General features: G+C 44.1%; 1 protein-coding gene across 4 annotated transcripts in view; it reads left to right on the top strand.

Annotated features, from left to right (window-relative positions):
* Positions 1-16,251, top strand: part of cunh18orf25 (chromosome unknown C18orf25 homolog) — a 53,074-nt gene that overhangs the window by 25,093 nt on the left and 11,730 nt on the right. The window contains exon 3 of one of the 4 annotated variants that reach the window (XM_007908920.2): positions 3,277-3,756. The exons of the other annotated variants lie outside the window; for them this stretch is intronic. Within the exon in view, the coding sequence (XP_007907111.1) occupies positions 3,277-3,722 (446 nt within the window). The 3' untranslated portion in view covers positions 3,723-3,756. Of the gene's footprint in view, positions 1-3,276; positions 3,757-16,251 lie in introns of those variants that run through there. 4 annotated transcript variants of the gene reach the window in all.

The raw sequence follows: 16,251 nt of genomic DNA, 5'->3' as shown, positions 1-16,251 counted from the left end.
TATATATAAATTTAGCATTACATCTTTGCTTCTATATTCTGTACCCCTGTTTATAAAACCTAAGATTCCAATGGCTTTTTGCACCATTAAGGATTTATGGACAATGGGTGATCTTTCCTCTTTTTGTAGGATCTTTAATAATAATAATCCTTGCATTTGATATAGCACCTTATCACGTCATTGAGATGTCTCAAAATGCTTCGTAGTATATACTGTAAAGTGGATTGGCTGGGTGTTTTGTGGGCGAAACGCAGCAATCAATTGCACACAGCAATGTTCCCACAAACAGTCTTGGATTGATTTACCAAAATTTTGTCTTTGAGAGATTATTACCCCGAAAAAGTAATCTGCCAATCGACTAGCACTGGGTTCTTACTTACTGCTAGGTAACCTACAAAGAATGGTACCTATGACCATACACGGTTGTCTCCTACCCCTTTCCATACATGACCGTACGTTTCATGTTGGGAAGACCTCTCAAATCGCTTCACAGGGTTTATTGTAACTATTTTGTAGGTGAGCATCCAACGTTGTTAGGGAGTCATGGAGCTCCTGAGAATTGATTTGATCTTCTAGACTGCCCATGCTGTGGTTTTCTGGGTATAAATCTCAGCAGGATATAATCCTTGCATTTGATGTTGCACCTTTCATGTCAGGGGGACATGTCAACATGCTTCCCAGGATTTTCTATCAAGTGTAGTTAGTGTATATTTTTAGCAAACTTAGCAGCCAATTTGTGCGCAGCAAACAGCCAGGTCGTGAGTGACCAATTATATATCTGTAGGATTTTAGCTGGGACACGGGAGAGACTCCCTTCTGCTTTGCAATAGTGTAACATCCACCTGAACAGGCATTCAGGGCCTCAGTTTAATGTCTCATCCAAAGGATTGCACCTCCAGTAATGTGGTGTTCTCCAAGGAATATCAGCCTGGATTCTGAGTTCAAAATTCTAAAACAAGGCTTTAACCCCCAATCTTCTGACTTCAGATGTACGAGCGCTACCAACTGAGACAAGGTGACACCTCTCTCCAAAGTGTCATTGTTAGCGTGTTCTGACTTGGTCTGCACAGATGGTGATTGTACGCCCTATAATTTGCCTGACTGCGGTGTTGTGAATTTCACTGTGCTGCAATGAGTCTTCACAAAGTCGGGATGTGTGAGTGAGTGCCGTCATTTTCATGGCAAATAATGATCCGTTATCATGTTCGGTGCCACATCTTCTGTAATGTGGATGGAGTCAGTGAAGAGGAAGTTACTGGTATCAGACATTGTTACACTCCACTCATCTGCAACAGGAAATAAACATTCATTGTGAGAAAAAAACGGGGTAACAAGCCTTTGTGAACACCAGCAATAGATTTGGCACTATTATAGGAAGGTTCTAAAAGACATTGGAAAGATGTAGATTCATTGGGATGTTACCAGGTGTGAGTGGGATTCAGTTATCAATGGAGATTTGAGATATTGGATATTTTGGGGCTAGAATTGAGGTTAGAGGCTGACCTGATGGAGATTATCCTTGCATTTGATAACCTGTCATTGAGATGTTTCAAAGCACTTCACAGAATATATTGTAAAGTGAATTGATGGCATATTTTGTGGGTGAAACACAACAGCCAATTGTGCACAGCAGTGTCCCACAAACAGTCGTGGATTGATTGACCAAATTATTTGAATTTTTTTTGAGAGATTATTGCCCCAGGAAAGCGATTTGCCAATTGACTAATAACCGGGTTCCTACTTACTGCTCGGCAAACAGAGGTGTATGGAGTAAGAAAACTTGCCCAAGGAATCGAATCCAGATCCTCTCAAATTATGAAGAGTCTGGACAGGGTAAATAGCAATAGATTAATTTGCAATATTCAACCAGTGAGCCAAAAGAGGCACAAATTTAAGATAATCACAGAAAGAATTAGGTTAGAAAAAAATCTGTTGAAGCAGAGTTGGTAAGTTGTTTCCAAAAGGAATTAGATGCTTGAAGAGGAGTAATATTACATGTTATGGGGAAGCAAGGATTAGATTTAGGTGTTTCATGTGGAGAAAAACAGCAGCACCGAGTGGATGAACTGAGCTGACTGTTTCTGTGCTGTGACATTCTGTTTCTATTGCTGTTTCTTCACTGATCTCAGTTAATTCAATATCTCAGAAAGCTGGCACGGAGGTGGTGTTTTAACGTTCTTTAGTTGATATGGCTTTCCACGTCTGAGTTCAGTTCACCACAAGTGCTAATTCTTCAAGATACAAACTGTACATTGATACAGACTGCGCTCCAGGAAAGTGGATAATTCTAATCTGACTGTTTGGATTGTGAGGACAGCTCGGGACTTATCACCGCAATGTTTTTCAACTGAAAGTTAATTTTATTGAAAGAAAGTTTATGTGGGGAGGTCAAAATTGCAGTGTTCCGAAACTCATTATGTCAGTTATTTAAGGATTAGGAAACAATATTTTATCTTACTTGCTTTCTCTCTTCCCCCTGACTTTATGTGCGGACACAACATCCAGACGTTACTTTTATCCCTTTACCAGCTGAAACCTCGTCCCTGCCTTCGTTACCTCCTTGCCCGGTCTCCCCTGCTCACTACCCACAAACTACAACTGATTCAGAACTCCGCCGCCCATATTCTCATCTACACTAAACTTTGTACCTCATCACACCAGTCCTTGCCAGGCTCCACTTTCTCCCTATCACAGAACGGAACGATATTAGGCATCCTATTACTCATCTGCAAATCACTTCACTCCCTGGCACCACCTTATCCCTCTGACCTGCTTTTAGATCACGACTGAAGACCTTCTTCTTCGATCGTGCTTAGTCACCTCCTCCCTTCCCCCCCAGCACAGGGTCAGGCTCCGCCACTTCAAGTCTTCCGAGACACTGCCCCGCTTGAAGGGTGCTATATAAATGCAAGTTGTTATTGTAGTTGTTGTTGATTTTCGATTCCCGATTAGCAAGTGCCGAAAGCACCCTTTCCGACCTTACTCAGGGCCTAACTTACGCTGTGAGTAAGCCCTCCAGCAGCAACAGGAGCCTGGTTGATGTCCTCAGGCACAACAGAAATCGGGGAGGGATATTTCACAACCCATTTCAATGAACTGTCTTAAACAAGGAGCAGAATAAGTTTAGGAATACCACATTCATGTCCGCCATGTTTTTTCTACCGGGATTTTTTTTTTAAGAGAAATTTTTGTAATGTGGAGCGAAAGAGTTCCTGTCTATTTTGGGGGGATGTGTGTTGTAATCGCTCTCATCAAATGGCCTCAATGTCTTTCAAGCTGCCGCCAACAACCGTGCCGAGGGGACTGGCAACACCGCCCAAATGGCCGGCCTGCCGGACACCGGGATCTCCTGGGAGCGGAACTGTATTGGCAATGTGCTGGAGGAAGCTATGAACTGTTTTGCCGAGATGCAGCGGCAGACGGAGGAGCGTTTCCGCATGTGGATGGAAAAGCTGACCCGCATGGACACGGACGAGGATGCCAAACAGCCACTGGAGGGGCAGGAGGCCAAAGGGCCAGCCAGGGTTCCTCCCCCACCCACCCAACCAGGAAGCCTGTTACCAGCCAGCCCCCAGCAGCCACACTCCCCTTACGGCAACAACCACCCAAACGCTGACAGTACGCAAGCTTTCCAGACGCCTTTCAACAACAATAATCCACCGGCTGGTTTTCAGGACAACGGGAATGCCTCTGATCATGACCTAAATCGCTCCAATCTTTAAACCATCGGCCCGGCCCATCAGTGGATTCTTGTACCTGGACTGACTAGTGTGGTCGAGGGAGGATGGGGTGGGGCAAGGGTTTTGTGTGTGTGTGCGTGTGTGGGGTGGGGGGTAGGTTTGAGGGGGTGATTGCAGTGTGGGGGAGTGGGGTGGGTGGGGATTTGAAGGATTGTTTCAACGACTTATAAAGTACCGTGCACAGGCAGCAGTGCAACTTTAGGAGTGTAAGGAGGGAATCCACCGCCCAGGTTGTGGTCAGTCAAGTGGCTGCTTGTATTTTTTAAAAGAAAAAGCAAAATTCACATGGTATCTGGGGGACGCCGCCTCTGGTCGGTTGGTTGTACTTTTTGGGGGCATGATATGTTCTAGAAACTGTTGTAATTCACTGCATCAAACCCTCTGTGTTAACTCAGCTTTGTGTTTGGCCTTGGTGTGACTGAAATTCAGGAGTGCAATTCCTGCACTGACTCTTCCAAGCTCCTGCCTTCAGTTAAAGTTAGATGTAATATTTCAGTTGGTGTTCTGACCCTCGACTGCGTTTAATCTCACTTTCTCTTCCCCCTCCGCGCCCCACCCTATTTCTCACCCAACACTATTCTGGTCATTTCTATAGAATCACAAGCTTTCTACACAGTTAAAATACTTTCCCCGCCCAGCAATGTGACCACGTATGGGAGGGGAGAGGGGGCTTATGTCATTTCCTCACACCACAATGCCAATATGACTAGTTGGCCTCTTAAAGTGCAATATGGTATTATTGTCAATGATAATATGCTTGCATTTGATATAGCGCCTTATCGTGTCTTCAAGACATCTCAAAGCGCTTCACAGACTATACCGTAAAGTGAATTGACTGTATACTTTGTGGGTGAAACAAAATATACAGTATGATAATTATCACATACCACCCCCTCCACCACCACACACACCATTAAAAAAAACAGAAAGTGGCCAAACTATCAATAGTCTGGGCCAGGGATGGAAATCGCTTCGACTCTTTGTGAAATAGAGGGTCCCAATGTCAAGCGATCTCCAGCTTTTCTGGGCAAATTGTGTGTTGCATATACTGAGAACACAAACAACCTGTTGTGAATGATTTTGGAATTTGACGCAATGCTATCGCAGGTGGACAGTCACAACTGTGTACTCTGGGTGGGTGGGTGGGTGGGTGGGGAGCGAGACTCTTGAACAAACCGTAAACAAATAACAGTCCAAGTAGAATGGGGAGAGGAATATGTGGCATTAAACCATTACTGAAACTGCTGGTAGCACTGAACAGTGAGGGAGCATTTGCACAAACACTATAAACCCAGTATTTATGATGGAACTTGTTTTTTTTAAAAAGGAAAGGAACTAACTTGATTTTTTATTGAGGTGGACACGAGAACCAGCACCTACGACTCTGTTTTTGCCAATTGATTTTTTTTAATGTTGGATGGTGTGGTTATATTCCAGTTAGGCTAACCTTTCTGAAATGCCTGGTTTTCCCAGTCCTGGCTGGCTCAGTTTGCATGACAGGTGAGGAGCAGATCCCAGGTCTCTATCTATGCATTAGGAGCCGATCTCAGCCAGGGTTACATAGGGTCTCTGGCTTGGGGTCGGGTTTAAAACAAATCAGCCAGGCTTTCCGGGCATTTAATCCACAGTAGAGAGAGAGAGAGAGAGTCGCTTTAGATACAAGTTGAGAGGAGGAAATTGGTTAACCTCTGTCCACCTCCCATGTGGTTAACTTTATATTCTCATAGAGGTGGTGACTGATCAGTGTAGTATTGACTGTAGCCTGTGTAGTTGTTTGGCTGACTGCTCACTATTCGCAGCACTATTTTTAAACTGCTCAAGGCTGAGTGTGCCTTTCTGAGGTTATCTTGGGGGCTGCAGCAGAGGAGAGGGGGAGGAGAGGGAGGAGAGAGAGGAACCCTTGAGAACTGAAGGCAGTGGGTGGGATCCTGCAGAGCCTTAACACCCTTCTCTTCGTTCTAGTCCCCACCCCAACAGCAAACTGGGCGACACGACTATCTGCTTAGAGGCATCTTGTTGAATTGGCGTGGCGATGGCTCAAACTGACCTTGCACATTGTTAAATGATTGAGTGGATCAATATCTCAGCACTTCCCGATAGGTGATCTTATTTGCAAATTTGTTTACAATCTCTCTTCTCCGCGACCACATTCCCCCCCACCCCTGCCTCCCCCACTTCAAGGTCCCTGATGTCTCACTGAGTTCAACCAGCACTTAGCTAAAGCCAAACAGACAGCTTTGATTTCCTTTCCTGCTCTGGGCAGTTAGCTGGTTTCAGCTGGGGGACAGGGTACATTTAGGTGCAGTGTCTCCTTGGCAGTGCAATGATTCTAAGTCTGACTAACGGCCATACTGACTCAAACTGCAAACGTAAAGAATGGGACAAGATACTGACCGGAGGGTCGGTTTTTATAATGTTTTAATATTCAATTGACTTTGATCAAAACAGAATCAGTGTTTTATCGAACCGTCGTGGTTTTACCCCTCGCCCGGACCCTCCCCGTCACCAGCGTTAGCAAATATGATACTGATTTTAAGAGAAACTCTGTCTCCGAGGGAGTGGGGAGCAGTCACTGAGCCAGCCTGAAATTGTCTTACTAAAAGTTAAGATTGTGCAGAATTTTTAGGAAATTCATAAATTCTGTTTTAAATTGGAAGCCAATATTTTTTTGGAAGAGCTGTAGAGAAACTGCTTCCAAATTCGGACTGAATTTGAATTCAAGAATCCCACTTGATCTTAAGTTTCCTTTAAGACTACAACCTCGCACCTGAAACTGTGAGGAATTTCAAACCTCGAATTCTTCATCTTAACCTGAGGCTCCTGTGATCTCGAATCCTGGGTTCTCAGATCCCACCAATCCAGTTGGAATGCCATGTCTCCCGATCGCCAGCATGTAGGTCTGTTCCTTGTGTCCATCATTACCCTCGCAGCGCCTCGCTCGCCTTTGTTGTGTTCCAGGATTGGTTGCCAAGTACTGTATTGCCAAAAAACAAAACCGTGTACAATTCAGAAATGTCAAAATAATTGCAACATCAACGCGAATAAATTGTTCAAAGTGTAGCCCTGGTTTGCATTCTTTTGAGTTCTGCTTGTTCTGGAATTTCTGATGCTTTGTTATAACGCCAACAAGGAACTAAAGCTGGGGTTTAAGATGCGGGGAGCGGGGGCACTTTTCAGCTCTGGACCCAAAGTGTTTTTCCTTCTTCGGACCCCAAAAGCTGAAGGAATTCTTGAGGCATTGGGCTTCTTTCCTCTCCATGTGTCTGTACCTGCTGTAAATATATCTTAAAAGTGATACCTTCCTGCCTATTGAGATGTTGTAACTTGTATTTGGACAAACCTGATGCCTTTCAATATCCCTGGAGTTGCTGTTTGTGGATATTTCCAGAGAAATCCATCAGTTGTTGATGGAAAGCTGCCATGCCTCTGCCTGGGTATTTTGGATGTGTGCTTGCCTCTTAATACCGACTCCACTTGCTGAATAGGAGACTCTGATCCTTGCATTTTCAGCCAATTGACTCCCCAAAATGGATAAATTTGGGCAACTGACATGGGTAGTGCTGGTCGTCATGGTATGGAGGGCCTGCAAAGGACCTAGAGAGCGTAGAGGAGAGATGTTCTCCAGTGTTAGAGGGATGAGCTGTGAGGAACAATTCGATATTAAGCAAGAGTTCTTCAGCACTGAAACATCTCAGTGGAAATCTCTTGAAGCTGCACATTTGGGATCAATGTGGACACACATATTTGAATGCAAATTAAAGTGTTGTGATTGCACAAATGCAAAACCAAATTAGTGCATTTAAAGGATTTTGCATTTAGAACCAACACATTTGAATTTGCATTTAACAACTTCAAGAACAACAAATTACATTTGTATAGCGCCTTTTACACCTGTCCGCTCAGCGGATTCCAGCCTGCTCCACACCCCGCCCGGCACACCCCATCATCAGTGGTCGGGCTTTCAGCCTCACTGCCCCCACCCTTTGGAACTCCATCCCACAGTCCTTTTACCTCAACCACTCCCTTGCCTCAAGAACCTCCTCTTCGAATGTACCTCCAGTCACCCTCCTACCCTTACACACCCTTCCCTCTACCCCTCCTGATTCCAACCCCCTGCTCAGGTCCAAATCCCCGACTGTCTAGCAGCTTGAAACGTCCTCCCGACAAATGTAATTTGTTATTATTGTTAAAGGCAGATTCAAATGTGTTGGTTCTAAATGCAAATATATTTTTAAAAAATGTACTGGATGCCAATGTGGATTTTCTTTTCGGGCAGAAATAAATGCAACACTTCAGAGCATTTACTCAAAAGAGCTTCCTATTAAACATTACAAACTACATCTATACGTCTAAAGGCAATACTCGAGTCATAACATGTCAAAATTATCAAGTTCAAACACAAAGCTCAGTGCATTTAATAAAAAGTTGCACATAGAGATTCTCGTGTGGGCTCTTTCTAATGCGGGCTCTTTCTGGACAAAATATCGTCGCTGCAATACTGAAAACTCTACAGCATCAGATTCATTGAGTATTCCTTTAAGCATTTGAAAATATTACAAATGTATTTGGTCAACTTCAGATGTGTCACCCAGACATTTAGATAACAACAACAACATGAATTTATAGAGAGCCCCTTGCACAGGCCGGGTAGCATCCCAGAGCGCTTGAGAAAAATGCAAGTCATAATAGCTTGTGTCTCAGAACACATTTAAACACAAATTCTAATGCATATGCATTTAATTGCATTTGCGTTTGCACCCGAGTCCGGTGCATGAGATAGAGAAAGTAAACCCAGTACAATACTCGTACTCCAGAGCACAGCTCGAGAATTGTGAAAGGCTATTTCAGAAAAAATACTAGGTGTTTGTGTTATGTAACACTGAGGGCAATTAGTGGCGCCAAAGGTAAGGGTGGTAGAGACTAGTGGGATAATGTCATGGAAATTCTGGAAGGATAAGATCAGATGGGCCAAAGCTGATTTATTGTCATTGCTTGGTTCCTTTGGAGCTTTTTCATTTCCAAGGCTACATATCTGAGCAAGCAGCTTGTGAAGCTGACATCAAAGCTGTGACCTGTGCATTTACATAGGGTTGTCTCAGCAACCCAGCTAGGGATCCAACAACAGTGTGGAAGAGGCTGTGCCAATTACACTTACATAGCACCTTTCATGTCGGGGGGATGTTCCAAGGCACTGGACAGTCAGGGAATTTGGACCTAAGCACAAGGTTGGGATCAGAAAGGGTGGAGGGCAGGGAGGGTAGGATCAAGGAGGGTGACCGACGGCGCAGTCGAAGAGTAGGGTCTTGAGACAGGCTTTGAAAGAAGCAAGGAAGGGAACAAGGCAAATGGACTGTGGTTGTGACACACTTCTCCATTCCATAGAGGCAGAAACAATTGGTGTGTTTAAAAGGAAGAGAGATCCTTGGGAAGTAAAGATGTTAAGGCATATGAAGAAGTAGATTTGCGCTGATCAAATAAACTAATAAAAGGCAGAACTGACTTGATGGGCTGATTGGCCTTTTCCATGCTTTCACAAGGCAAAAAGATCTCAATGTAGTGACACTGTGTTGAATTAATCCAATCTGTACATTGCTTATTTGATATGTTTTTATTTGTTCACTTGTGTGAGTGTATCTTTGACATCGCAGCTGAGAGACAGAGACCCAGAATCCAAGTGTGTGGCTTTGCCACATTCTCTCCTCCATCACATCCTGAAGGCATTGGCATGTGCTGGGGCTATGGCTCCACTGTCAGTGTGCCAGCCCCGTCTGTGAGAATCCTCAGAAAATTCCATCACAAGAGGGGTTTGGATGAAGCCCCTTTGATCTCATCCTCCTACAATATCCACCTAAACCTTCCCATTACATGACTGAGTTTATATATCAGGACCACAGTCTTTCAGGTGCATTGTTGGCCATCCAAGATGCCCAAGGTAATCGAAGCTGAGAGATGTAGGGAGTGAGGAGTGGGAGTGAATGAGACCTTATTGGGGGAGTTCCGCATCGCAGACCAACCTGAATCCCTCCTATCCCCTGTCAGTTTGTGAATGCTTTCCAGCAGAGGTCATCCTTTGGCCTGAGATCAGAAAAGGGAGCTCTGGCTTCTCTTTTTCCATTCCCTTTCCTGGTCTAAACGTGCATAGTGTTCGCCAGTGTGTCCACACGTCATGTTTCAACCCTTCCGTGACCTGTGTGAAACATCAACTCGTCAGCTTCTGGCTATTTTGCAGTTGCCCAGTGACTGGAGGTAGCTCATGTTTCCAGTTTGGATTTGTGATTTCATTGAGCTGGAAATCTCAAATTGATTGCTGAGCGCGTTATCGCTTTGTAGAAGGTACAGCACAGAGGGCTGGCTCTCTGATCAATAACAATAATAATAATAATCATTGCATTTGATACAGAGCCCTATCACATCGTTGAAACAAGCTCTCGGTTTTAGCTCCACTCCCCTGCCCTTTCCCACCAATCTCCTCTTAATTGTTTTTCCTTTTGAAATTGTTGTCCAATTCTCTTTTGAAAGCCATTGATGGATTCTGCTTTATCCACTGTTTTGAGGGTTGGGTGTTTCAGGCGCGCGGGTGTGTGTGTGTGTGTGCGTGCGTGTGTGTACAAATCTTAACATCTCTCTGTGGTATTTTTGGGTGATAAACTTTTATTGAAAAGAAACCAATCATGTGGTTCACATTGATTTTTATCAGCAATTTATCTGGCCTCAAGTCACATCACAAGCCCTTTTGGGTGCTCTACCTTTCTCTCTTCCTACTCCACCCCTCCCCTCCCTCCTCACTCTCTCTCCCCCCAGCCCCTGGACAAGAGTCTCCTTTTATCTTGTATGCTATCTCAAAACCCCGTCGATCTCCCCTCTTCTCTTTTCCTTACTCCCCCTGCTTTCCACTTACTCCCACCCCCCACCCACCACCAAAAACAATCCTTGGTGGCGATTTGGACCAAACACAGCTCTTTAATCTCGCCGGCTTGCTCTGCTCAGTATCGCGGAGGATTCCGGACCCCCACAGCAGCAGAAATACCCCGATGTGCCTATACTGTCTGACTGAAGACTGGGATTATTTGGCAAAGCGTATTATAAAGGGTAGGTGCTGAAGTATGTATATTTGCATGATCAGACGTGTCTGCTGTATGTTGCATGTCACTAAGTGTTTGTGTTTCCAGTGACCCTGACCGTATGTGTATAGTATAACCGTGACAATACAGCCAGCCAATTTACTCACAGCTTTTTTGTAATAACATTAGAAGTAATCCTTGCATTTGATATAGCGCCTGATCGTGTTGTTGATAAGTCTCAAAGCACTTCGCAGAATATACTGTAAAGTGAATTAACTGTATATTTTGTGGGCGAAATGTAATGACATTCAATGAAGTTCCTTTATTTGACTTTTTTTTGTTGTTGTTTTGGGCCCTTATAGAACAGCCGTTATATTTTTAAAACACAAAATTGACATGAATGAGAAACTGGTGATTAAAATATTAATCGTATAAGTTCAGTCTCGATAAATTTCAGCGCAGGGACCAGGGAGTTGTGTTGTAGAGGGAGTCGAGCTCTCGATTTCTAGACTCAACCGCAGTGACAGAACCAGAAATCCCCCCTGGACTTAAGTTATGGTTACGCAGAATTGGTTGACGTTTTCTACAGAAATGTTTGCAGTCTAGGCTCACCCACGCAGAGTGGTGTTTGGACGAGGTATTAAGTGACTGCAAATGTTGGTTTAAAACTATACCGTGATATAAGATTTCCTCTAATCTCCCTCTCCCCTCTACCACCTTTGTTTTTAGGTTGTAACGAGGCAGGAAGAATCCATTTTAATCACGCAGTCACCATGTAATGTTCTGAAATCCTTGCCCTCTTTTGTTAACACTCCCTCTCCCCAATAAACCCACCTCCTTCTGATCATGTCTTGTCTTCCTCTGTATCTGAATGATGATGCATGCTTTATCTAGATAAGAGAGGGCTGGCTCTGTGTAGTAAATCCAGATTGTTGCCCTGTTAACACTAACAGCTAGGTACGTTTCAGGCCTTTTTTTGTATCGTTGGTTGAATTAACTTGTGTTCTGCTAATCCTCCCCGATCTCACTGTCTCTAAACCCACCTTATTCCTATATTCACCCACTCTGAAGTCTCTTCTGACCCACATCTTGTGCACAGGTGAGGAAGATTAGAGTACAGAATGCTATAATGTTAACTAGCAAGTCTGCACTGCTGGTTTTCTCTTAAAGCAGCCTTAACCCCCCCCTCACCCCCGCCCCACCCACACTCTTCCTAAGCAACTTCCCCCCCTTCAAGATCCTTCAATGTTCCTCCTTGTATAATAATAATCTTTGCATTTAATTTGGCAATTTATCACATCGTTAAGACGTCTCAAAGCACTTCACAGTTTATATTGTAAAAGTGGATTGATCGTATCACAGAATATATCGTAAAGAATATATAGTAAATTGTGTGTTTTGTGGGCGAAACACAGCAGCCAATTGCGCACAGCTGTGTCCCACAAAACAGTCATGGATTGAGTGAAACCATATTTTTTGGGGAAGGGATTATTACCCCCAGAAAGCGATCCGCCAATTGACAAATAACCAGCTTACTACTTACTGCTAGGTAAACAGAGGCATGTGGAGTAAGAAAACTTGTTTAAGGTTTTGGCCTGTCCAGGAATCGAACCCGGGTCCTCTCGCTTGCGAGACGGGTGCTCTAACCTCTAAATTATGGGACTCTCCAAGCTTCTATCTAATTCAGTCTGCCTCAAGTCACTTTGAAATTCCATATTCCAACTCATTCTGTAAAGATATTTTCTTTACCCTCCCCTTTGATTCATTTTTGAATTCCTCAGGAATCTATTACTGTTTACCCTGTAACACCTCTGAGACTTCTGTCAGGTCACCCATCGATCTTCTCAGCTAGAGTACAGTCAAATACCCCCTGAAATAAATGTCTCAAAAGTGATTAGATAAAGGATGTGTAGGCAGATGTCCATATAAAGCTCCAGGAACATGTTAAAATAATTTCATCATTTTATTTCATTCAAACTGGTGTTAGTAACGGTGCTTAAATCCACAAAGCACAGATCTGCAGAGTCTTCACACTTGTGGGCAGTAACAACGTGTATTGAAAGATTGTGTATATGGTGAAGTCGTGTAGAGTAGTGGTTAGCGCACTCACCTTGTAAACGAGAGGACCCTTGTTTGATTCCTGGTTGGGATGAAACCTTAAGCAAATTTCCATACTCCACACGCATCTGTTTATCTACCAGTAGGTGGGAACCCGGTGGTTAATCGATTGGCAGATCGCTTTCTGAGGGTAATAGATAAATTTGGCCACTCAAACCAGGACTGTTTGTGTGCAATTGGCTGCCGGGTTTTGCCCACAAAATACACAGTCAATTCACTTTACAGTATATTCTGTGAAACGCTTTGAGATGTCTCAGTGACTTGATAGGGTGCTACATCCAATGCACAGATTATTATTATCATTGAATTTTGAGTGTTGAGATCTCAATTTGTGAAGCTGTAACAGATCTGTTCTGCTACAGAGGTCAAAATTGTGGTGTGGCTAAATCTCAGGATAATTAAGGACCGCTTTATACCCTGGAAACTGCTTACTAATAATCCTTTGCATTTGACACAATGCTTTATCTCGTTGCTGAGACATCTCAAAGCACTTAAAAGGACTTTACAATAAATGTCCCACAAACAGCCATGAAGTGAGTGATGAATTTTACCTGGGGGGTTGTCAGAGCCAGGACCCCGGGGAGAGAGAGAGAGAGAGAGAGAGCGAAACTCCCTTTTTTCCAGTGGTGTCACAGGATCTTTAACATTCACCTGAGCAGGCAGTCGGGACCTTGAATGCCTGGATTAGGACTGAACACCTGTCCTCTTTGCTTCCTCTCTCACACCACGAAACTTCAAGAAAATTTCCCCATCCGGGCGTTTGAGAGCGATGATGGCTGTCACCTCTCCAAGGTTGGGAAACGTTTAATCAGGCTGCAGAGAGAATACACTTCACGTTGCTTTGTCAGTTAAAGACCAATGAGTGTGTTGGCTTTCGAAGCCCTTCTACTACTAGGCTGGAGTCAAAATCTCGGTCCTTTTTACAAAAAGATGGCAAGCAAATTGACAGAGAAACCATTCGATCGTGGGGAGGGGGAGTGGGTGGTGTTCGGGCAAAGTGCCATTTCCAGTCGAAAATAGTTATTTTTCGCAGGGATAATCGACAAACTATTTTGACACCATTTTTTTCTCCTCTTTGTCTCTCACCACAATCCTTTCCGCACACAAGGTTTCTACAGTCGGATTTGCCATAAAAGTTTCACGTTATTGGCTGTTTGCTGTGCTGTCAGTTGATTGACTTGTGTCTGTGTTGGGCAAACAGGAACTGTGTGTTTTATACAGCGCTGGCCCACGTAAGAGAACCTGACAAAGCAGGTGGCAAAGGGCACTAAGCGAGTCGTCCTCCCAACGTGAAAGGCGCTAGATAAATGGTATTTGTTGTTATTGTTGAAGTGGAAGGAATATAGAAGTGACTGACGTCGCAGGTGAAGGTAGATGGGAATTGTTTGCTGCGGGGGCTGTCGTGAAGTCAGCAAAGGAGGACTGGATGAATGGCTGATAGTGGCTGAAAGCTTGATCTCTGATGGTGGAGCAGGTGATGAGCAGTAAACTGGAGCGGGTACATGTGGCGACTGAGACGCTGTGGGAAGTGCTGACGTAACACACAGTTGAATGCCTTTTCTTTTGCTCTGTGAAGTTGACGAGGAAAATCTGCCCAGTGCCGACCCCTTGTGGAGACCTTGCCTCAGGTCACCGTGTGTGGTTTTATCCTTGAAACACGGTGTCAGTTCCTAACTCCCCTCCGTGCAGAAACCTTTCTTCACACCTTAAGCCTCTTGTGATTATCCTGTCATTTTATATTCCCTTAACCTTCAGAACACCTCCAAAGCGAAGGTGATTGCTGGCGAGTGGAGTGATTGTTTTATTGGCAGCCAGTTCGTTCTCGGCAACTTCCCACAAACAACCTAGGAAGTGAATACCCAATTTATCTGGAGGATAATTGGCCAGGACACAGGAAAAACTCCCTTCTCATTTTCCAATAGCGTCATGGGATCTTTTAACGTCCACCTGAACAGGCACAGGTGTGACCTTGGTTTAAATTCTCATCTCAAGGTTAGGATCTTTGACAGTCAAAATAATAATAGTCTTTGCATTTGATATAGTGCCTTACCATGCCGTTTCACATGCTATGTATTGTAAAATGAAGCGACTGTATTTTGTGGGTGAAACACAGCAGCTAATTACACACAACAGTGTCCCATAAACACTTGTGGTTTGAGTGACCACATTTTTGGGGGAGTGGAGGGATTATTATCCCTGGAAAGTGACCGCCAATCGATTAACAACCTGGTTCCTACTTACTGGTGCTCGGTAAACAGAGGCGTGTGGAGTAAGGAAACTTGCCTAAGGTTTCGCCCCACCCAGGAATTAAACCCGTCCTCTCGCTTGTGATGCAAACGCACTAACCACTACACCACGGGACTCCCCAATGTGGTGCTTTCCTCTAAATTCAGAGCTGGAATTGGATTTCAGATCATTCCCCATGTTTGGTTTTTATAACCCTATGGTGTGTGTGGCTTGTTCAGTCTTACGGAGATATTGGCTGCGGAGATTCGAGATTCTTTATGTTGCTAAATAGGAAAATCATCATCAGTTCCTCAGCATTAACTTTCCCTTGAGGGGAAACTCAGAGAAAGTGTGTAGTAGAGGTAACGTGGCAGCCAATTTGCACGCATCAATGCCCCACAATCAGCTGTGAAATGAATGACTAATTTTATCTGGTTTGTTGTTGGCCAGATTAACAACATAGAATGTCACAAAACAGAAAAAGGCCATTCAGCCCATCATCTCTGTGTTGGCTTTCTGATGGAGCTATCTGCTTAGGCTCACTCCCCTGCACTTCAATCCTTCCCACACACACCACAAAACACACACCTTTTTATGGTTTTATTTTAAATATTTGCCACATTCGCTTGTGAAAGCGCTTATGAATTCTCGCTCATCCATTGTTTTTGCCACTGTCAAATATTAGTTGAAATAAATAACTTCTGCATCTGATATGGTGCCGTATTGTGTCATAGAATCATAGAATTATACAGCACAGAAGGAGGCCATTCGGTCGATCGTGTCTGTGCCGGCTCTTTGAAAAGGGCTTCCAAATCAATCCCCTTCCCCCGCTCTCTCCCCATAGCCCTGCAAACATCTCCTCGTGTCCTAGAAAGCTCTCAGAGGGCTGGACAGGCTTCAGTGTAAAGTGTAGTGACTGTATTTGTGGGCGAGAAACATCCAGAAAGCACTTTATCAGTATGTTACTGGTTTAGATGAATTTGGGAGGGAGAGGAGGGGCACATTCACCAGGAGAGAGCACCTCTTTACTGTGAAATAGCGGGAAGAGGGATAGTGACCACCTTCTCACCCTGGGATGATCTGTGAATAGATAGAGAAGATTGCAT

Source organism: Callorhinchus milii, unplaced genomic scaffold (assembly GCF_018977255.1).
Source record: "Callorhinchus milii isolate IMCB2004 unplaced genomic scaffold, IMCB_Cmil_1.0 Scaffold1, whole genome shotgun sequence".
Taxonomy (NCBI): Eukaryota; Metazoa; Chordata; class Chondrichthyes; order Chimaeriformes; family Callorhinchidae; genus Callorhinchus; species Callorhinchus milii.
Note: the sequence above shows the minus strand (reverse complement) of the source record. Positions and strands in the feature narration are given on the sequence as shown.